Below are 23,854 nucleotides of genomic sequence, written 5' to 3' on the forward strand. Positions count from 1 at the left end.
CAAGATCATGATTTATTGAGCAGCAAACAGTAGAATGAGGAAGTGCCTAAAAACTGCATTCAGAGTGTTTCTCTCCTCCTGCTTCTGCTGGGCTGTCCTTATATTGACATATGTCCTTATGCTGTTTTGTGGCTTCATACCTGCCCCTTCATTGGAATGATTAACTGTTACTTGGCCAAAGGGCAAAACCTTGAAAATCTAGCAGCAATTGGCAGTAGCACTGGACTTCAGTCTAGCTGAGAAGAAGCTGAGCTGGTATGTGCTAAGGACTTGTCTTAGGCATAGCTGGGTATTTTTCCGAAACCTTCCTAGTTATCTAGGAGCAATGCAATTCAAATGCTAAGCACATCAGAGAACAGTCAGCTGAATGACATTGGGTAGTTAGGAAGGGCTGAGAGGCTGTTTGTTTATTTGACAGCTTTGATGTTTACCACAAAGAGTCTGATTAATTTTGGCAAATGCCTACAACTTTATCTGGGGAAATATGTAAGAGGGCAAAGCTCCTTTCATGTGCGTAAAGAACTTAGACCAGAAGCTCCTGCACTTGTGTCTGGCATTCTTTTGTGTAACAGACAAGGCCACCAGAAAACATCCTGCAACCCAGAGAGAAACAAACTGAAACCAGGCAAGAACCTGAAAGGGAACAGCACCTGCATGAGGCTGTACCTGTCTCCCTTCTGCACTCAGTGGTTTACACTCACTTAGAAACTGCTGCATTTCCAGAGTACACCAGCCCCTAACCTGCTTTTATGACAGACGTGCTAGGATTCAGAGTAGGTTTTGGCTGACCACAGCACATACTTAATGCCTGACTTCCTATGATCAGGACCTCAGAACCTTGCAGCTCTCCTGCATAGAAACTGTTGGTTTTCCTTGGGAGAACAGTGTCTCAGCAATCTGGAATAAATTGCTTCCCGGAGAAATAAAGTTCTATCACCCAACAACATACAAGTGGCTAATGCTTATTTGCAATTCATTACTAGCCATGAAATACCACTTTTGTCCCATGTTCAGTAGGGTGATTCTGTCCTGGCAGAATATTTCCTTTTAAGAATGCTGTTAAACAGCTATTTTAATTTTTGTCCTATGAGGATGGGAAAGTATCAGTCCCCAGTGTATCTTCTCTCTGGGCTTCATTATTTTGCATATTTCAGGGATATACCTTATATACATCTTTCAAAAGCAAATACAAACTCTATTCTTCAAGTACTTATTTGAATGAATCTGACTTTGTAATCCTCTTCCCTAGTTTGCTGATTTTTTCAATGTTATCTTCATTGATGGAGTAACCAAAATAGAATACTACATTCCTGCCCAGAATATATCAGTGACGTCAAGCCTGTTACTGCTGCATTTTTTAATGCCTTCAGCTTCAGTCTGGTTTCTTATGTAGTCTGCTGCTTCTGGCAGCTGCTGCTGGTAGCGCAAGCTGAGCAGAGATTCGCTGAGGAATTTAAAACAGTGACCAACTCCTCTGGGTGTGACTGCAATTTAATTAGCTCCCAGCAAGGTGCAGGAACAGGTGAAGTGATTCTTCATGGTATTTACCACATTGTGCTGTCAGTACTGAGTTATGAATTATGGAATAGTTTTTTTATCTCTCCATCTTGTTGGAAGATAAACAAAGGCCAGCAAATGTAAATACTATCAAGCCTCTCTGCAGAGTTGGAGTGCACCTTTTGCTGTTGTGTAGTATGTGTGTAAATGTAGATAAAAGAAACAGTTCTGCAAAGTGGGATAAATTAGCAAGGCTTTAGCTGAGTGAGTTACAGCCATTACAGGAGTGATCTTTGTCATTTGAAACATTCATTCCATGTTTCTGACTATTGCTAAATGAGTTTGCAGCTTAAGGAGTACATGAAGGTAGTGTTCACAAGACAGCAGGAAAGGGTTAACGAAACACAAATGTATCACCAAATAGATTATTTTTAGTTTTCCATTTACATTAGGGGTTTTGTACTTTCTCCTGAGCTAAAGCAGTGTGGACTTCAACAAGTCCTCAAGTGTATAGTCTGAATCTGAGCTGAATTTTTCTCAAAAGTTTCAATAATATCATTTTTACTTCAAAGTTTCAGTCAGTTGCTTTTCTTCCCACGCAAAAGTCCATGTGTTCCCTCTATAGATGAATGTATAGTAAACTGTAGAAAGCTAAGAAAGGTTTCCCAAGCATGCCTTTCTCAAATGTTAGTGAGCATGGCTTTCACAGCCTGGGAGCAGACAAAAAATATATGGTAGTTGAGGCTTGCATGGATTGACAGGATGCTGCAAAAAGTTGTGACTTAGTAGTGGATCTGTGATAACCCACACTTTGCTTTTTCATGACCGGCCCATCTGGGAAGTAACAGTGACTTGTTAATCACAGCAAGGTAAAAACTGCATTTTGTAAAAGAAGAGAATGAATCATGAATGTGGTTGGAGCTATACTTTTTCCTAGAGCATGTCCACAGTTACTGCAGTTGAGCTGTGGTATGAGATCAATGTCTACTGGCCAGCATTCCCAAGAGCAAAGTTAATGTGTGGATGGTTGCTTTAATGATGATGGAATGACAGTCCAATCATGGGAGAGACCTTGTTTTTCAATCCTAGATTTTGTAGGTATGCATACGATATGTTGCATGTAGATTAATCATAAGCAAAGCAAGCTTTTAATATGTATTAATGTGATGGAAAACATGAGGCACTAGAGCCTTTGAGTTACTGCTGCTCTCCCATCCCACCCCTGCATAGCATGAGTACAAGTCCTGTGTTCTGTCCCTTTCCAGATGGAGCCAGTTGGGCAGAAGAAGCCTTATGATTTCACAAAACTGCTTCAGATCCAGTGTCCATCTCAGGTAAAAGGATTTCCTTATTACTATGAGATTTTTATTTACTCTTTGCAGAATTTCCAAGCTTTCAAATATTGTTGTCATCTTCTGAATTTCTTAGAAACACACACTTCCCAAAGATACTGCACTGCTGAAAATTTAACATTCCTAAAACTCCTTGACACAGAATCTTTGTTCTACTATGATGAAACTCTGAAAGCAAGAGCTCTTGACAAAGTTTAGTTAAATCACAGATAATTCAGATTAGCTGACTTTTGAATAAAAATAATAATAAATTGTGAATAACAAGTAAACCATTATCAATATTAAAAGCTATGTCAACAATAAAATTGAATCCATACATTTTTCATCCTTTGACTTTTCTGTGACTTGACTCTGTCTTTTGTCAGATTTGACTGAAACTGTCAGTAACCCAGTACTGTCTTCAAGGTCTGGACATCTCTGAGGTTCAAAGAACTGGTTTTTGAATGCTTTTGCATTTAAGCACTGACTTCAATAATTTAATAGTGATAAAACATTACTGGCATCAAAAAGCTTCACTGAACAGCAATTAAAGCATCAAAGACATTGAATTATCTGTTTTGTCTGATGTTAGGTTTGAGGCAAGAGGCAGTGCTGTGCCTAGGGCATTCCAGAGCTTAATTTTCAGGTCTAACCTGGCTTACTTCACCAGTACAATTTCATTCAAAAATAAATATTGTATAGATTTTCTTCTCATGGAAAACATATCCAGAAGAAGGTAACGTCAGCTGACTGTTTTCACTACTGTTGGTTTTAAAATAACAATAATAAAAACAATGTTCTTACTTCTGCAGGAAAATCCATACTTCTTCACGTATAGAAATAGTAATTACTCATCTACCCCAGAGACATCAAACATCAAAGAAAGATCTCAGGTACGGTAAAACTGTTTACAGCAAATGGACTAAATGTATTCCAGGGAGTGGGGCAGGTGGGTGGAATTGTGTTGGAGCCTAATTAAAAAACGTTACCTGGGAAAACTGAATAAAAAGCTCTATTTCCATGCTTGGCTAAATAGTCAGTCAGACACTTAATAGCACATTTTATCCTTGATGGGTCCTGTAGAGTATAACTCAGGGTAGAGGTCTTCAGCCAACCTATATTAAGTCTCATGTTCACTATTAAGAATGTTTTTTAAATTTTTGGATAACAATATTAAGTTCCCTGGGATAAGAAGACAATGGAAATGGGGCCCTTTAGTTTTACTGTGGAAGAAACTAGATCAGATTGTGCCTACAGCACTGTCCAACAGCCTGGCCATCATGTTGTAGGGCTGCGCCTCAAGAAGGCAGGCTTGTGGCCTGCTGTCAAAGGTACAGTTTAATGTGGGGATATTCTGGTGATGTTCAAGCAGACTTTCACAAAAGAATGCGAGCTCACCTAGATCAGAGTATGGACGCACAAACAGTTGCTTAGCTAAACGTAGCATGGCGCAGAGTCTGAAATAATTGGCCCTAATAGTAGACAAGAGCAGTGCTGCGCTGATGCGGCCATACAATTTGTGAACAGTCTGCGCTTGTCTGCCTTCAGAGGGTGGTTTTTGGCATGGCCAAAAAAGGAAAGGCTGAGCTGGGTAGATGTGCACAAAGTATGTGGAGGAAGGCTATTAACATAATACTCTTAGACATAAATGGTTCGTCATGACCAGAGCACGATGAGTCTGACATAAAGTCTTGCACTGTCCCTTCCTAGGAGAGAAGTTATGGAACAAATATTCCTTGTTCCAACCAGAGCCCTTCCGATACGGTTCCAGTTTCAGGTATGGTTCTATGCAATTTTATTGTAGAGTCACTTCACTTGATGGTAGAAGGGGAGCAGGAACTGTTTTTAGTTAGAAAAGGTACATTTTTTTCTTTGAAGCAGTGCGTTCTATTGACTGTGATTTAAAAATCCTCTGGAACAACACAAATAGTTGTATAGTAAGATGAAAGTTTTCCCTCAGGGGCAGTGACAGCTTATGCAACTGCACTTTCCATGTGCAAGCCAAGAAGTGACAGTGGAAAAGCCAGGAAGTTGTCAGTGCAGAGAGACACATAGAATCCTGTCCCAGGTGTGTTTTGTCTTCTCTCAGAAACTATGATGATAAAATCACAGCCCTGTGCTGGCTGTGCCTGCCTTTCAGTGGTTCCCACCGGTTAGAGGGAACTTGAGTCAGCACAGATGTAAGGCTGATACCTTACTGCTTCCCTTGTCAGTGTAGCTAATGTAAAACTAAGGTACCAAGAATTGTTTGGATGACTGTCGGTGGCATTCTGAGCCGATGTCATCATGTGTATTAAGATACTGTCTTTGTAATGCTTTACGTTCATCCTAAAGAAAAATTCTGATAACCATCACAATTTGAAGTTTTCTTTATTTCCTCCTTTCCTAATGCTGCTTTTATTTTATCAGTTCATAACTTGAGACCAGCAGATATTCAGGTGATTGCTGCCCTGGGAGATTCACTCACAGTAAGTAAAGATCATTGGATAACCAGCATTAAAACAAGCAATGAAAGAGCACTTCTGAATTTTAATCCAAGAGAGAATGCATATAATTATGTCCTATTGGGCCAAGCAGTCTTCGCATACCCTTTTCCATACTTCACTTTGACTGACTGGCAATCAGACCATGGGTCAAATGTGTGCATGGTTCCCATTTAAAGTACACAAGAGTGCTGAACAAGAAAGAACTGTGAGATTAGATTGTACAACAGCAAAAACACCTTACTAGAGTGGACTTGTAACATGCATTTCCTTATTGACTCTACACAGCTCTCAAGGTGTTGGCCTTCAAAACCATTAGTAAGCAGTGTAAATAGAAAGAAAAACTTCAGCAAATGTGTATATGTATGATAATACCAAAGTCTATAAAACCATGTCCTCCTACACTGACTAAATATTTGAGTAAAATTATGGTAGATCATGAGGTGCAATAAGTAACTTATATAAAGAATCTTTTAGCATCGTTCCTAGAACTACATGAAAGGTTTACTCCTAGACTGACGGTGATTCTCCAATCAGTGATAACAGCTTCATTGCGCAGATCGTAATTCATGCTGCTTATTTCTGTAATAATTGCTACATTAAACTCTTGTAATCCCTTTTCCTGGGGAAACTGGGAGAAGGAAGACAAAATCATTGTACCAAGTTTTAATTTTAAATGACAAACATTACAAAAAAATATTCATTCAAGACCACTGCTGTCTTATTTATTCCTTATGCAAATTTAGAGTTATATGAACACTTTGAACACACTCAATCAACTTTGCCTCACTTCTTCTAATCAAAAATTTGATAGAGGAGGGTAATTCACTGGAGCAGAGTTGAAATGCCCTCAGCCCTTGATTCTCTTGAGAACAAAGATCTGTTATATTTTGGAAAGATGATGTAGCTTGACTCATTAACATCCTCTTTAATTACTTTCACTAGGATCAGTCAAAGAACTAGTTACTGTAGCATTTCTTATTTTCTAAAGGTGAACTCCACTTCTCTGCTTCTAGGCAGGTAATGGGGCAGCATCCAATCCCCATGATGTTCTGGATGTCCTGACTCAGTACCGAGGTCTTTCTTGGAGGTGAGTCCCAAGAATTCCCATGGGAGAGAACCCCTTTTCTTAAAGTTTTGGTATGTATACTTGATTTTAGGTAACCAACGGAGACTAGTGAAGAGCAAATTTGACTACAGTTTTACATGTAGACAGATGGTTGTGTTTTTATTCATGTTAAATACAATATTCAAACTAGTAGCTACCTAGAGTACGACATAGTCTGGCTGGCATAAGCCTGTATACATAGATGAAATGGGGTCCTCATCAAGATGGCCCCTTTCTCCTCTCATCATTGCAACAATTGCAAAGGGGGCTTCTGGAGCTCATTGCACCACTTAGGCATTCTGTGTTTGTCCCTGCTATTTCTACTGTTTGTCTGCTCTTCCCCATTACAGCCCATGTGACCTGTTTGTCTCGGTTAAAATCAATGGTCTACAAAAAGGCAGAATGTGATCTTTTTCCTGCTTCTATTTCATGCATAGTCTCTATTTCCTTGACCCTTTCCCAATATTGCTTACATCACTCAGAACAGCTTATCATTAGTCCAGAATCTTACATATTACTTTAATATGTATGCAGCACTTTAATAGACAGGTCCAAAAGCTATTCTGAAGAAAGGTAATCATGTTCACTTACTAATTTGCAAGCATAAGACTTAACAGCAAGCCTGTCAGGCTGATTTTCTGCTCATTGTTTCTTACTCATTTGAGAAACTGCAGCTCTGTAGAGGTTTGAAGAGGTACTAGAACACCTCAAAATATTCTGTTCCAAATTAAAGGAGTACTAGAGATGAGTTGTAAGTACAACTTTTAAGATTTTGATCAATAATATTCTACTGATGTTTTTGGAAAAAGAGTACAAGCTTCCCCTATAGTATAAGGAAGGCTAAAGAGTACAGAAGATGGTGATTTTTACCGCTCTAGCAGTATTCTTCCAGCAAGTGAGATTGGGTTGGGGAGTTGGGAGGTAGGAAAAGTATTGAGTGTATTTATCTCTCTGAAATATCTACTTCTAGAACTTGTTTTTATGGATACAAAGGGTTTGTTAAGTAGAAATGGAAGTAATAAATATTTTAATAGGGACAACAATAGCTAAGTGGTAGCTTTTTAAAATTCTTATTTCTGTCAGCAATGTTTTAACATATGCCACAAGATGTGAAGACTGAAAGGGCAGTTAGTGTACGGGGATATTAATATAATTATGATTATGGCAGTCTCTAATTTGCAACCCTTTTGGTATGCACACAAAGAGCTTGCTTTGACTTAATACAAACAACCACCAGAGAACGTGCTGTGTACATCTATAGAAAACTCATAAGGGGGAGCTCTCCTACTTAGTCCACTACCTTAAGAAGTCCATCATATTTTGGAACATTTTTTTCTTTTTTTTTTTTTTTTACAGTGTTGGAGGAAATGAAAACATAAGCACGGTCACAACACTAGCAAGTAAGTGCTTTTTTTCTGTAAACCTGATAAATATCTAGAGTTGTTTATTAAAGCACATGTTAAAATAAAAAGGAAAAGCGGTGAAGACAGACTTTACAATTTGTAACATGGCAGAATGGATCACTTTGTATTCAATGTCCAGTGCTGAGCAGAAGTTGTGTAACAGCCAGACTGTAATTTGTTGTGCATGACTTAACCGTGTATTTTGTAATTCCCAGGGGTTCAGTTGTTTCTGTATTCTGTTGATTATAATTCTGTCTAAAATGTATTGGGAATAGATGAATCAAACAGTTTGTAAGGCTGCTTTGCAATCTAAGATCTGCAGTGGGATCTAGGTCTTCAGGGTTAACGCATCCAGGGAGATCAGGCTAAAGGATTTGATTCCTACCCACCTCTAGTTAATGTAATGGCTCCTGCCTGAGCATACTCAGACTCGGTTACCCAACAAAAATGTATAGCTAGCCCATGTGATTGTATTAGGTCATGATGCATGGAGGTGTTCAAGGCCAGGCTGGGTGGGGCTTTGGGCAACCTGGTCTGGTGGGAGGTGTCTCTGCCCATGGCAGGGGGTTGGAATTAGATGGTCTTTAAAGTCCCTTCCAACCCAAACCACTCCATGATTCTATGATATCTGAATGCTTGAAATTCAGAAATCTGAAGGCAAGGTTATATTTACGCATTTACTATGCTTTGAGGTTTTTTGGTAGGTATCTCTTAAAGTATTTAAATGCTCTTTAACTAAGATCTAATCTTTATAACCCCACTTGTTACCTGCTAAGTAAGCAACATTTCAGGGTGCTTTCTTTTTCTGCAGATATTCTTCGTGAGTTCAACCCATCCCTGATTGGTTATTCTACTGGCACTGGAAGGGAGACTACGGAAAATGCTGCGCTCAACCAAGCAGTGGCAGGGGATAAGTCAGAGTAAGAGGAAAACTCTTATTTTTAACAGAAAATAAAACTCACTTTTAACTTAAAAAAATAAATAAATAAAAGGTGCAAACTATGGAGTTTGACAAGAGTGCAGATAAAACTGATTGGCAAACCCAAATGTAATTCTTGAGCCCATCACTAGTAGGAAGGCTGAGAAATGTGATGGAGGCTTTAAAGTTTTTCTTATCTCCATCAAGTAAATCATCAGCAAAGGCAAAGCTTCTGAAATATTTTCAACCAAGAAGCCCAAAGCACTTTACAGGCACCAATCAGAAAGCTTCATATCCCTGTTGTGAATATTCCCATTTTATAAGAGGTATATTCAAACCCTCTTGTTGGTAGGACCACAGTTTCATGTAGAGAAACCAAAAGAAAATTATGGATTGCTTATGAGTAGTCTGTGGCAGAGCTGGGAATTAACTAGAGACCACTATGCTCAGTCTTCAGTGAAATTCATATAATTTTTTTTTTCCACTTGGGAACACTTCTTATAAAACATGCATCAGTGGCTTGAGGCCATGTAATAACATCGACACACGCATGGATACTTCAGTGATGTGTGTATTAATAGCATCTGTCTGATGCTGGGAAGGAGCACAGTGCATTTGTTTTGAGGTAGTGCAGTTATTTTCTATACAGTTTATAAAAGTGTAACTATGCAGCATTTGCAAAGAGGTCAAGTGCCTCTTGTATGCCGTTTTCTCACTTTTTTTTTTCCGCATCACTGTCTCAAAATATAGCCTTTTTGAGTAATCATACCTCTCATCCTGCATATAATAAAAAAAGGAGTTTCCCAGTTTTTTCCTTTTTTTAGTTAGGGATGTCAGTTCATTGACTTTCCTCCTTACCTTGATATCTATACAGAATTAATTTTCTTATTAATTTTTAGGGATGTTCCTGCACAGGTTAGAAGACTGGTGGATCGAATGAAGAATGATACTGTGAGTTTAACACGTCATTGATATCTTTAGAAGAATTAAATTATGTGGCATCATTTGTTTCTAACAGCACAACAGACCAACAGCAGACGCCAGACATAAAGCTATGTGTACAACAGTGTACAGTGTAGCATTCCTTGGTGCCAAGTGTGAGTCAGTACAAAATCATCTGTAGTTTTGTCTTAACTGAATTTGTACCAGCACGTGTTAGGACTGCTGTGGTTTAACCCTGCAGGTGGCCTGACACCACGCAGCTGTTTGCTCACTGCCCCCATTTGTGGTGGGACTGGGGAATTAAAAGTGCAATAACTTGTGGGTTGCGATAAGGATAGCTTAATTAGAAGGGACTAAGAAAAAGGGGGAGGGGGAGAGCAGAAAACACTACAACAAGAAGAATAAACAAAGTGAGTGCACAATGCAATTCTCACCACCCACCGACTCATGACCAGCCAGGCTGTGAAAAATTACAGTTCCCCCCAGCCAACTAACTCCCCCAGGTCTTATCTCTGAGCACAACTCCACGTGGTGTGGGACATCCCTTTGGTTGGCTGGGGCCAGCTGTCCTGGCTGTGTCCCCTCCCAGCTCCTGGTGCACCCACAGCCTGCCGGCTGGCAGGGCAGCACGAGGAGCAGAAAAGTCCTCGACTTTGTGTAGTATCAACTTTATTCTCATTCTAAATATATTAAACACAGCGCCACACCAGCTACAAGGAAGAAAGTTAATGAGAAACCTATCCTGGTTTTAGCTAGGATAAAGCTATCAAACCCAGATAATTGTAATCTCCCTATCATTTCTACCACAAGTGGCTGGTAATTTCAGTGTAGTTGCCTCCCCTTGAACCTACAACACCCTGCAATATGACAGAACTTTTTCTCTGATAGGATTTTGCCACGATGCTATTAATTATCTTGTAAGAACACATTTTTGCCAGCCAAGAAGATACATGCTGGATGTTGAGGGCAACCTCTACAAATGGCAAATCATATGGAGTGAACATGTGGAAAGACTTATTTTCCTTTAAAAACTATTTAGTCCCTTTTCTGAGTTGGTAACCAGCTGACTTTTGCCTTACCACATTTGTTGTTAGAAATTATTTGATTAATGGTCTATAAGACACGTATTAGGCTGAGGATTACTTGCATATTTTTCACATAACTACTGCTTTGAATGTTTGCTATTAGTATTTTGACAAATTTGCTATGCAATCAGTGACCTAGGTTACGTGATATTATTTTGGTTTTCCAATTGTGCATTTGGAAAGCAGCCAACAAGCCTTCAAGATAACTGTGTGTACGTGTCTAGTATAAATATTCTGGTGAATACATATTGGTAAAAATATTTACATATACCTTCCTTTTTGTGCGCTTGTAAACAACAATTCACTCAGGCTATATCTGAAATGAGATTAAAAGGGGTAGCAGCTAACAATGAAGTGTTTGGATAGTTTTCATTCAAACCAGTATTTGTTGAGGCCTCTAAGCAGTACTCTGTCATATTTATTGGCTTAGAAACATCACACAAAAGAAATGAATGAAAAAAAACCTTTTATTTAATGAATTAACTAGAAAGAATGTTCACGTTAGTGATAACACATCTTTGATTTAAGAGCTCTTTTTTTTTTTTTTTTCTCTTTTTAAAACAACTGTATAGCTCAGGAGGAAATTATTCCCCTCATTCTTTTAATTTGGATAAGTACATTTTGAGACCAAACTACTGAACAGTGTGTTTATCAGCTGGGAGATGTTGCCTTCTGCCTTTGAAGATAGGCACTTTTAAAACCACTTGAGGCTGATGTACTATTGTTGCTTTTCTTAGTGGTGTTTTGCACTGAAAAGTGGCAAGGTATCAAGAACAACATCAGCTACATGGTGCTAATAATATCTAAACCCTTCCTCAAAGCTAAGAAGGTGTATGCTTACTGTAGCATAATTACCTTGCATTGGTTATTGCTTTGCAAAATGCTTTCAGAGAATAAATACTTTTTTTTTTTTTTTTTTTTTTTTTTTAACCAGTGTTGCTAAATAGTCAATAATGCCCGTCTATTCTATGTAGTTTCTCTCACAGCAAGACTGAAATATGTTGCCCTTCAGGGTTTTCCAGCAGTATAACTGCATTATTTATGACACAGTAAAACACATACTATCATTTTTGCAATGAAGATGTATTTCCAGAGCTGCAGGAGGAGTCAGTCGGTGCGTACACAAGATATTACTAAAAAAAAAAAAAAAAAAAAAAAGGTAAAAAGTATATAGGTGGATTTTTTAAGCACTATTTTTCAGAAGCCAGTAATTTTGGATAGTATTACTGATATTATAAACCTTATTTAGATCATAGTAGTTTGTACATCAAGCCATGACTACAAATTCATTTTGTTGTGAAGCAACAGAGAAGTACAAGTCCCCTGAGGTCTCCTGAGAAATGTTAAATTTGTGTTTATTCTGTTGCTCAGCCTTTATTATTATGTTTTTTTCCTCGTAACTTTCATTTGGTCTCTTTTTGTGCATAGAGAATAAATTTGCAGACTGACTGGAAGCTTGTAACACTCTTCATAGGAGGAAATGACCTATGCAAATTCTGCGAGGATCCAGTAAGTCACTCACTGCCTGCAGCGCGATCTTGGCCAGCCTGGGCATTGGGTCTGTGTGCGCTGCACTGGGTGAGAGGGCACTCAGTGGGGTAAGCACCTGAGAATGAATAAGGCAGGTCTCATTTCTGCAGCTCTGCTAATTAGCTGTGTTGAGACCTTTAGATTGTTCACCCTAATGTTATGATAAAAATAAAGATAGCTCTAGAACACCTGTAAGTTACATAATTGTGGCTGCTTTCTTTTGCTGTCAAGTAAGATAACTTTCTGCTGTCTAATCACTTTACCACCCGTAGATAAAAGATACGGTCAAGGTTTTTCCTTTTTCCTTTGCCTTGTGCACAGTCATACAAGCATCTCACTTAGTGCTCTCTTACCAGCTTCAGTGCTATGGGAATGGTTTTACCCACAGCTTGTGCTGATGCAATTATATATAGTACAACACAGTATAAGATATATACGCATACTATATGTAACCTTTGATCTATATGATTATAGAGGAGGTGAAAGACTGGCAGACTTCTCAGATAGTGATGAAATGTTATTGTCTTATCTACTAACAAGCAGCAGAGCACACACTTTTGTTTTTTCATGATTAATTTTAGATCAGAAAAACAACAAAGAAGCACAATAAAATGGTTATAAAACAGTGAAAGGGCAATTTACCCGTTATTACTTTCTGCTCCTGACCCAGAAACAAAGTGGTGTTTGCACACAAGGGTGGGTGGCTGGAAGATAGGTCAGTATCTGAAGATCAGGATGATTCTTCATGTATGTTGCATAGCCACAGATTGTGCCAACCATAATGCTTGTGGTGAACTTTGACTTAGAGACTGAATAAGGGAGCTGAGCTGTCCAGTTTTGTAGAGGAGGCCAGTGGGGCTCACAGGGAACTTCTGCTTGAAATAAAATCAAGGAGGATTAAGGCTTAAAATGAGAAAGAAATAAATGTTTCTAATGAGGAAGTTTATCTGACTCTGGAATAGTTCCACGAGTGAAGAAATAGAAGTCAGATGGAGACAGTTGAATTAGATGAGTCAAACCACTCAAACTGAACAGTGAGACTGATGCTAAGAAGCAATTATGTAAAGTGTTTTAATTCCTAGAGAACTACAAAGTTTCTCTGGTACATTTTACTGTGTAGTACACAGCAGTGCCAGTTATTATTTGTAGGAGGTAAGCAGTACACGTGACGCATGTTGCTAATATTCCATACAGCAGAAAAAATATTCCTTTTACAAAAAAAATGATCTCTTCCAATGATGGTCCCCATTAATGAGGTGTTGGCCATGTTTTTAAGAGTGGCCTAAACCAGCATGGGGTGGAGGATGCTGTAATGACTGATAATGCCCCCTGAATTTGAATCTCCCTCACTGCTATTCTGTGGCTGCAAGATGTTTTCTTGGGAGTAAGGCAGCTGTGACAGGAAAGAAGAAAAGCAGAGACAGAGAAGTTCTACATAAGACTCTGTTACTCTTGACCCAAGAATTAGAAATGTGAGCACTGCTGTGAGAGACTCCAGACAATCAGTTGAATCTGCCTGAGTAAACCGATTGACAATGAAATTTAACCCTCTTATTTCAACAGATACGCTATTCTCCTGAAAACTACACCTATAATATTCAAACAGCTTTGGACATGCTTCACAGAGAGGTAAAACAAACTCTTCAAGTATGTGGGAGTGGGGATTGTGACCTGTTTGTAATGTATTCCCTGGTTATTGATTGAGGACTTAGTTCCTTGCACAGAAATTGTTGCATATATATAAAAACAAAACAAAAAATAAATAAAATAAAATCCTTGTGAGAGCCAGAGAGGGCCGGAGAAATATTTTACAGAATGAATAAGGATGTGCTGAGTTCTAGCTGATACGCTGCAGATAATATAAAAAGTATAACAAATCTGAACAAACATAATATTAAATGAGTCGAAAGTGCTTTGCTCATACGTTATAATAATAATCTGTGATTCTATGATTATTTTGCAAATAAATATACCTGTGGTCATGAAAAGAGGTTCTGATGCTGCAGATGAGGGTGAGGTTGATGGTGATACTAGTCAGAGTTAGCAGCTCTCTGAGCCACACTGAAATCTGTCACAACTTGTTTAGACCTTTTCAAAATCATCATTCTCGAGTGACCAGGCGTCAGTATTTAAAATAAAAATAGCCAGTGCAGGTAGGGGCTGTAATTTGGTATTGTCCATGAGGGGATTAATTACTGAGAAGGAACTTTGCACACCTCTGTTATAAATAATGCAGGCTGCCAGCCGAGGTCTGCTGTGGCTGTGTAAGAGCAGAGGTGGCACTCTGTGCTCCAGACGTCGGCTATGGGTTTGCTTATTCTCTCGGCAGGTTCCACGGACGTTTGTGAACCTGGTGACAGTGCTTTCCATAACAAGCCTGCGCGAGTTGTACGCAGAGAAAAACGTCAGCTGCCCAAGGATTCTTATGAGGTTTGAAGATGATTTATTTTACAGCTCTCACTGTTGCTCACAGAGGGCTGGAAGGTCACCGTGGGAAACTTTTCTTAAAGGGAAAAATGTTCTACTATTTTGTCTGTATATGCACATGTACCTAGACATTAATTTCAACCCGGCATTTAGGAATACCTCCACCTTTCACTGTTTGCATTTGAGCCCCACTGTATCCACTTTTTATGGAGCTGCCATTTTAATGATTTATGCTGCAAGGGAGTTCAAGCCTGAGCAGAAAACTCAGCTGTGCAGTCTGTGGGGAAAATACAGAAAAAAAAGAGTAGGATAGTATGTTGTTTGTTTAAGTTGCTTACATTAATCTAGTTTTATCTGCAGAATTACCTCTATACAATCTTAAAACTCTCTTCTTGCTTCTGTAGTTTCTGATCTCTGTAATCTCGTTGCTGGTTACTAGTTTCTCTGCTGATTAGTCTCTAAAGCAGGTGTCTGGGTTGTTTAGTCACACCACCTGTTGCTTCTTGGATGAATAATCCTCCCAGGTCAGTGTCAATCTGTCATTGCAGTGGCAGGTCTGGGCCGTAGTGACCTTGTGGTGACTCAGGCAGGGTCTGGCATGTTCCCCTAGGCTTGTTCCTGGCAGGGCTTGCTTGATGTCAGAAAAGCAAGAAATGGCTGCTTTTCCAGACAGACATGCAGAACAGCTTTGTCCTGTGAGTGCAGGCAGCCATTGCTCCTCTTGCTGCTTGTGTCAAGGAGCTTGTGCCAGCTATCAGGCAGCAGGGAGTGCAAGAGCTAGCCTGGGGGGCAGAACCACAGGAGGACTACAGGGCCTCCTGTACTTAGCTGCTTCACTAAAACATCTGCTTCGAATTCATCCTCCTGGACCCCATCCTTCACAAGGGAATATGTAGCTGCTTGATACGGCTGGTAAAACCACCTTCTTTCAGGTGTCAAAACAAGGAGAAACATACTTGCACCCCCCTTGGCATGATTTAAGGACTCCATGGTGAAATCAGTTTAAAAAAAAAAAAAAAAGGCTTTTAAATTTAGAGCACAGGTGCTTCTGCATCCAGTCACAGTTTCTTTTTAACAAAGGTTACGGGGTAGAGTGCATAGATCTCGATATCCTAATCATTGGGCAAGGATAGTTAGTGGAGCTCTTAAGATTAGATTATCTCAGGGTACTTATAACCTTATCCCATCATTTCAAGCGCCATGCTGAATTTAATAGCTGGCTGACAGCAAGCCAAGTTTACAGGGAACTAAGAAGACCCTGGGTAGAATACCAAATGCCACGTTACCCATTTGAAGAAAAAACAAAAGGAGACTTTTGACTTTGAAAGCTTCTCTTTCCTGAGAGCCACGAATAACTGAAAAAGAGACTACATGTCCAATAAGTTTGCTTTGCTTATGTTACTAAAATATTTCTGAAATACAATTTAGGCTTGTTCTACTTCTCATATAAATGTTCTGCAGAAGTCGAATCGTATTGTTTTATTAGTTGCTCTCTATTCAGACAAGTTTGGAGGTAGGGACACGCATACTTTATACGTATCCATGGTTCTATGGGAAGTATTACTCAGGAATGCTTCACTATGAACAAATTAGAGGATTTTTTTAAAGGAGTCTTTTGTTCTCATTTGGTTTCATGATAAAGAGGCATGCCTAGAAATGGGGAACACCAGAAGAAAAAAATCATGTGCTAGAGGACCTGCGTGCAGGGAAGGATAAAGGTGGCCAACATGAGCTCACAGAAACTTAAAATAGCTCCAGTTGGAAGAGAAATCAGGGAGTCATCTGCCTCAAGTCCCTGCACACAGCCCGGCCAGCTTCAAAGGTAGAGAAAGTTGCTCCAGGCTGTGTAGGGTCAAGCTTTGAGTCTCTCCAAGGATGAAGAATCCAGCTTCCCTCTGGGCATCTGGTTTGGTGCTTTACCCCCCTCCACATGCTGCAACTTGGGTTTAAAGCATCTGTCCTCACCCCTTCCCACAACTGGTAGCTTCACTCCAAGCAGCTCTCCTGCTGCGTTGTTACTGCTACAGGTGACCCTAAGTCCCTTTAGCAAGGCAAAAGGTGCTGCAAGGGCTGGGACTGGGACATCATGGTTTCTCTCTGCCACTCCTTCCTTCTCTCTCTTGTCCTGTGTTCATGATTTTATCCCTAATAATGTTTCTTGTCAAGAATCAGGGCTGTGCAGAAACTCGGGGATGACGTTCAATCCTACCATTGAAAAGTCTGTCAGAAAAATCCCCCCCAGAGAAGCTTTTAACCCTGCAGATTTTCATCTAGTGAAAGGGAAAAAGACGAGCGGGTCTCAGCATGTTGGTCTCATCCTGCAGGCTTTTGTGCCCTTGTGTACTGAAATATGATGACAATTCCACTGAGGTCGAGCAGTTGGTCAACTTCAACAAAAGGTATCAGGTAAGACTAATGCATTTATTGATTTATTTTTACACATTTAGTGTAATCCTTCTGTTCTTCTCTCCTAGAAGTAGTGTGGATTTTTTTTGCCCTTTTTTTTTTTTTTTTCTTTCCACTGGGAATGAGAAACAGTGCAATAGCAGGGTCTGTAGTAAGAGACATAATCAAGTGACCACAGAGGGGTGAATATTGGGAGTTGGAGGGTAGTTTGCACTTGTTTTAATGACATATTTGTAGTTGTGATTTAACAACAACAACAAAGCAGTTGTGAGGGAGATGTGACTTAGCTCAAGATCTTTACAACTCTGGTTCACTAAAATAACAAAACAGATCAGGAAACGTCTGTTAAAGAGTCATAGAAAGTAGAGGGCATCAGTGTGCCAGCAGTTTCTTGATCACTTATCTTGCTGGAGATAAGATTAAGTCAAAGAATGTGATAAATTTGGAATGAACTTTGGGCACGGGCTGCCAGCCAAACTGAAAACACTTCACTAGCTCTGGAAGAACATCTTTTTGACAGAATACCTAATTACTGAGCATGTTGCCTGCATGTGTTAGTCAGGTAATGATCCACAGGCTGTCTTGCCGTAGAAATGTCTGGGATGAGTCTCTGTGAAGGACCTCTGCCTTTTCTGCCTGGCACAGGCTGGCAATCGCTGTCATGTCTGGGTTTCTGCACGGAGGAGAGGGAATGCCTGCGTGAGATGTACAGTAATGAGGGACCCAGTGAGCTGAGTGTAAAAGAAAGAAAGATGACAACATGTTTATTTATTTATTTATTTTGTGCTCTTAAAGGAAAGAACCAAAGAGTTAGTGGAGAGTGGAAGATACGACACTAGGGAAGATTTCACAGTGGTTCTGCAGCCATTCCTGACTCATATCGACATGCCAAGAACACAGGTAAAACAAATAAACAAAACCCCTACACTAAATCCTAGTGCAGCACTGATTTCTTGGAATTGTCCTGACTTGTTCTGGTAAATGTGACCAGCAGTATTCTGGCCTTATAATTCTTATAATCAGCTAAGGTAACGTTTAAAATAGCAGAAAATATTTATGGAATAACTTGGAGATAATGGGCAACGGCAATGTACGCCTTGATGGCACTATTTTAGACATCAAATCCACTCCTCTACAATTACAGACAATTGTGTAGAAGATATCAGTTCAAAGTATTCACCAGGGAGCACTCATCCTACATCCCCCACACATCACGAAGTCCCTTCCAGTACTTTGGTAAAGCTAAGACTTCTAGTATAAAAACCCTTGTGCCATGAAAGATTATAATGTGTGAGTCTCTGGGAAAAAAGGAGTATGATCAATGTCTGTGCACAGGTATTCTGTGTGACCAGAGTCAGAGTGGTCTGTGTGCCTTAATACTTTGGAAATCATTTATTAAAAAGGCTCAAAGGGCTTCTCAGTCTTGACTTACTAGTGTTCTCCAGCCCAGTTTAATTCTCTTCATCTCAGAGGCCTTTGCAGCTATGTTAATTTGAAGTCAAATGGGATTTTTCACAGGGGATAATGCACAGCTTGTTGCACATTTACTGCTCTCTGTGACAGCACCCATCTCGTTATCTAGGAGGGGTTGCCTGACAATTCATATTTTGCCCCAGACTGCTTCCACTTCAGCCAGAAGTCTCATTCCCAGGCTGCACGTGCTTTGTGGAACAACATGGTAAGATGTTAAAGGTTGGGTTTGTTGCACTTTGTCCTCTCCATCCTGGTCTTAGCAGGAAAAAAAAAATCACCTAAGAGAACTACTATGTAACTAGCCCTCTCTCTTTTAAACCATTAATTATGTTTATAAAAGGAAAGAGTGTTCATTTGGAGAAAAGTCACTTCAACTGTTAAACCAGTCATATCAAAACAATAAATCTCAGGATACGTTAAAACTATGAGTGTTGGACATCTTTGGGGAGATACTGCACACCTGCCACTGATCATCAGACCGCTTTTGGTACATACAGGGATTAAACTTTTCAATATGAAACGCAGCAGTGAGTGACATCACCAGAGAAGGTGCAGTGAGCAGTGTTTGTCTTGCTGTGTTGCAGGGGTGGTTCCAGCAGCTGGTAATGCAGTTACCCTCTGCTCTCTGATGCTCATTTGCTTTTCTTCTCTGCCCTCCCCCCCAATCTTATATTCCCACAGCTGGAACCCGTAGGGAAGAAGACAGATAATCAACAAATAGGAAATGAAATTTCTCTCAAATGTCCAAGCGAGGTAAATTACAAGCGTATCTGTATTTTTATGGTGGTGTTGGGGGTTGCTGGAAGTCTGCTTGTGCTATCACCAACTGCCTGGAGCACTGTTTCTGTGAGCCAAGATGGAGGGCTGGAGGTAAACTTCCTCACAGTCATGTATCATAGTCAGCCAAAACACAAGGGCAGAGTGTTTTGCCTGCCTAGCATCCATGTTGGATGAAAGACCTTCAGTGAGGGAAATAGAGCAACACTGGCATTGGTCTGGGTGGCTTGGCTGAGGCCTGTGAAACTATCTCTGGCTGGCATGAACCTGGGTAGTGCCTGTGATGTCAAGCTTCTTGCTAACCATGCACATCATGGGTGCAGTGAGCAGGGTCCTTAGAGCATTCTGTAAATTCTGGCTCTGTAAAATAGTGCTCTAGGTTTACACTGTTATTGGATATTCAAAATGCCTCTTTTTTTCTTTTTTTTTTTTTTTTTTTAATACCTGGGCTTTGTTTGCATCAAGTTAATAATCACCTGCAGACGTCTAAGAATGAAAAGCTGGGGAGTAGAAATCTCCCTGTATTTTCCTGATGCTTTGCATTGACTCAGATTGTCTTATTTTTCAGGCTGAGCCATTCCTGAGGACGTATAAAAACAGTAATTACACATACCCTAACCAAACTCCAGTAAGTATCAACATCAGCATCCCTCTGTTACTGTGCTGCATTTGTTCCTGTATAGCCATGAATCATGCTTTGCACCACAGGTGATATCAGTCTTTGGCCAAAGGGCAAAGAACAGGAAAGTATTCCTTGAGTAAGGCAAAATACATCCAGAAACACCTGTAAGGATACATGCTCAGACATCACAGTTATCAGTACAGGATGCTAATCCAAACAACACTGAATATGACTATTGAATTGGGCAACCAAGACTTGTCTTATTACTTACACGTTAAACATTCACTTGGTCTGCTAGGAATATCCAGGGTACTGCTGACTGTATTTCCTAGCCAATGCTATTCATCCTTCTTCTTCTCTTTAGAATTATGGAAGCCAACTGCTATGTGAGGACAGATCTCCATCCTCCCCTTCTTCAACTTCAGGTAGTCTTACCCGGTTTGTGTTAGGAGGCTGAATTACTTTCAACTGTCCTTCAGGATGACTCTTTATTTTTGCTGAAATGATTGCTGGACTGTGAAAATACTGCTCAGAAAAGATGTCATGTTTTTCAGCAACTACTTAATAGATATAATGCCAAACCATCACATGAAGTAACATTCTAAATAGCTTCACTTAGCTCACTGACAGTGGAGAACTTCAAAATATCTTGCAAGAAAAGCCAAACTTGTGTGCTGACACAGCTTTTAAGTGATACCACCTAAATCTTAGAGAAGGGAACCGGAAACACAGCTTCATGCATGTCAGTCTGGGATATAGCAGTATTCAGGTCTTCAGTTAACTTCATACTGTCTTCTCCTTACTCCTTCTCTACCTTCTTAAAGCTTTTAATATGCTGTTACTGGTTTATACAATACTGCATTTTTTTTTTATTGTTAGCTTAGTGTTGGACATTGATTACAATGTATTGTTATTTGCTCCTCGCTCTTCTGTCTTTTTGGTAGCAATGTTAGCTATTGAGGGGCTGGATAATATGCATGTGCTGCTGCTACAACCGTGTAAGATGAGCTGGAGAGAGCTCCTGTTTAACCACCTGAGTATTGCAAAAGCAATGTGGCTGAGCATCAGAATGCACAACAACGTGTTTTACATATGGAACCATGAAAATGCATGGCTGTTCCCTATCTGGTTTCAACTGCGTCTCTTTCTTTTATAGTGCATTCCCTAAAGCCAGCTGATGTGAAAATTATAGCAGCCCTTGGGGATTCTTTGACGGTAAGAAGACAGTGTTTTTACTGTTCTCTTGGTAAAACTACAAACATGTTCCTTCTTTAGTGGAGCTGAAATGACTGTTGTACCTAGATGTAAAGATCCAATCATTCGCAGATGATAATAGACCTAGCAGCTATAACAAGAAAGGTGTCAGTTCTCCTGCTCTGTGTCCCCCCCCCCCCCCCCCCCCCCGCATATATTCACATGATTTGAAACAATGACAAATCCTTTAAAGAGGTATTTAAAAGGTTTGCTGAATTGGAGACAGAAGAGATTGGATGTTGTTGAAATTAATGGGACTTAATGCAAACATTAGGGTCCAATGTTTCAAAGTTTTTATGAACAGGTACAGATCAGTGAACCCATCCTTTTCCCTCAGTTCTTTCTGGAATAGCATGTGACTAAGAGATATTGGAAAATAGTGTATTTATTTTATCATTAATGGATGATCAGGGGTGAAAACCCTCTGACTATCCATTTCAGGAGATACTCAGAATGTTTATTTTTCCTCTTTTAACTCACAGCTAATTTCTTTATTGAGATGTAGTTCTTGCTGAGGATGATTATCTTTGGCAGGCTGGAAGGAATATGTATCAAGATACAGACATCCTAAATTCTGATACATGTTTATGCCCAATTTTTTCTTACCAGCCGAAGACTGAAGCTTTACAACCAGCTCATAGGAAATGTTGGGCAGAAAGACAGTTGAAATCTCTAGGATCTCTGAATGTGAGCCTTAACAACAAAGACACAGTTTGTGCTTACAAACCATGAAGCCTTTCCAACTGTCTGACAGGCATGTTGCTAAAACTCCTACATGCATGAGGTTACCAAAATAAATAGCAGCATTTCTATGCAAACATGCAATGTTGATCTAAGCAAGATAGTTAGTATCTAGCTGCAGTTGCAATATTACAATATCCAGGCCCCTGCAGGTGATTCTGCTAAGTATAGTCTGTAGAAACTGACGATAAAAATCTGTTTTCATAGAAACAGCAGTTCTGCATTGCTGTCCGATCTGGACTTGGCCCATGCATAGTTATTCTGAACACCAGTCTTCCATTAACTCAATAAAGCTTATATAGAGGAGAAAATGTATTAGCATGGTTTTAATATGAAGTATTAGTATGATTTAATCTGAAGTAGCAGAATCTGTGATTCTGTGATAGCAGTAAATAGTCTGCCTGGTATTGTGATATAGTAAAGTACTACCTAGTACCCAGATTTAACATGAGACAAAAGCATAACAGCTGGCAGACACTCTGCTTCTGAATTCCCTTGTTTTGTTAAAGAGGGATGTAGTTGCCAGATTGCCCTTCTTCAGTATAAGCGTAGAGGGTGCTTTCTTTCTTCCTCTTATACTACTATAAAACTCACCATTTAGCACATTACTTTTCAAATAAAGACATTACAGTACTTCTTTCTGAGATATGTTTGTTTTCTGTGCTGAGTTTTATAGTGTTCCTTATTAGCCTGAAAGCTTTATGGGGTTTTTTGAGATGTTTTCATCATTCTTGAGTAATGCAATGTAAATGAGTTACTCAGCTCACCCAGACCTACAAGAAGAAAGCTTTTGTTTCACTGATTCGTCATTTATTTTGTGCATCATATACAATATGATGCTTGTAAATAATTACAAAAAGTATTGATGCATTTTTCAGGAGGAAGGTGGGGAAAAAACAGATGTATTCTAAAGCTTGTGAAGGGTTGCATTCAAAAGTAAATAAAATGACTAATGTGTGACTTTCTATTGTGCTTTAATTTCATTGGGTTTATGAAATATAATGCCCAGGCTGGAACGGGAATTGCTTCATACAATCTCACAGATTTGGACACCGAATATCGGGGACTGTCATGGAGGTAAGTTTTCAGGCAAGGTGATGAGAATATGTGCATTATTTCCTGTGCAAAATATTATTTTCCACATGTTCCAGGGCTTTCAGCTGTCAGATAGTGGAAAAAGATTTGCTTTCTGGTTAACATTTCTTGTGAAGATATGTCAAGATCCAATATTTGTCACAAAACTGGATTTACACAATGTTTTCAGCAATAGAGCTTCAGTTTGCCTTTTAACTGTTCTCACGCTTTTATCTTCAGCTACTTTTGACAGTTGGTAGTTTTATGGTGGGCTGGAGATCTGCAAAACTGGAGAAAAATCACTGGAACAAATAAATTAGGCCATGTTGCTTTGGGGAGTTCTCGAAGTTTGACATTTCTGAATTTTTTGTAGAACTGCGAAAACCAGTTTCACTGCAGAACTTTTACCACATACAACAGAAATTTGTAAAAGATGAAATTGGAGGTGGGGTGACGATATAGCTGAATTGACATTGACTGAAGCAGTTCTGTGCTGTCCTATCTCCTCTACATAAGCCAGAGTTTGGCCTCAGCGTGGCCCAGCAATTTAAAAGCTGGAGAGAACATACTGCTACGCAGGAAGACCGAAAAAGAGATAAAGGAGCTGGTGCCTCAGCCATATGTCACCTGAGGGACTGGCTGGTTGGTGCTGCCTTAGAGCGGCTTTGTGAGGCTGGAACTGGTCTTCAGGTCTGCCCTGAAATCTGCAGTACTTTACAGCTCTGTCATTCAAATATGTAGCTGTCTCAGGCATTTTCTGGTATTTCATAATGATTAACTGT

General features: G+C 39.7%; 1 protein-coding gene across 1 annotated transcript in view; it reads left to right on the forward strand.

Annotated features, from left to right (window-relative positions):
- The window catches only part of PLB1 (phospholipase B1), a gene marked incomplete at its 5' end in the record, with an annotated part of 82,432 nt that overhangs the window by 22,714 nt on the left and 35,864 nt on the right, over positions 1 to 23,854 (forward strand). Inside the window, 19 exons of the mRNA XM_084283465.1 lie at positions 2,763 to 2,831; positions 3,641 to 3,721; positions 4,539 to 4,605; positions 5,238 to 5,296; positions 6,328 to 6,401; positions 7,776 to 7,819; positions 8,634 to 8,742; positions 9,641 to 9,692; positions 12,197 to 12,277; positions 13,862 to 13,927; positions 14,628 to 14,728; positions 17,050 to 17,131; positions 17,927 to 18,031; positions 18,714 to 18,809; positions 19,286 to 19,357; positions 19,950 to 20,009; positions 20,368 to 20,428; positions 21,160 to 21,218; positions 23,008 to 23,075. Of these exons, the coding sequence (XP_084139591.1) occupies positions 2,763 to 2,831; positions 3,641 to 3,721; positions 4,539 to 4,605; positions 5,238 to 5,296; positions 6,328 to 6,401; positions 7,776 to 7,819; positions 8,634 to 8,742; positions 9,641 to 9,692; positions 12,197 to 12,277; positions 13,862 to 13,927; positions 14,628 to 14,728; positions 17,050 to 17,131; positions 17,927 to 18,031; positions 18,714 to 18,809; positions 19,286 to 19,357; positions 19,950 to 20,009; positions 20,368 to 20,428; positions 21,160 to 21,218; positions 23,008 to 23,075 (1,406 nt within the window). The remainder of the gene's footprint in view (positions 1 to 2,762; positions 2,832 to 3,640; positions 3,722 to 4,538; positions 4,606 to 5,237; positions 5,297 to 6,327; positions 6,402 to 7,775; positions 7,820 to 8,633; positions 8,743 to 9,640; positions 9,693 to 12,196; positions 12,278 to 13,861; positions 13,928 to 14,627; positions 14,729 to 17,049; positions 17,132 to 17,926; positions 18,032 to 18,713; positions 18,810 to 19,285; positions 19,358 to 19,949; positions 20,010 to 20,367; positions 20,429 to 21,159; positions 21,219 to 23,007; positions 23,076 to 23,854) is intronic.

The sequence above is a fragment of the Netta rufina genome, assembly GCF_964035555.1.
Source record: "Netta rufina genome assembly, chromosome: 3".
NCBI lineage: Eukaryota > Metazoa > Chordata > Aves > Anseriformes > Anatidae > Netta > Netta rufina.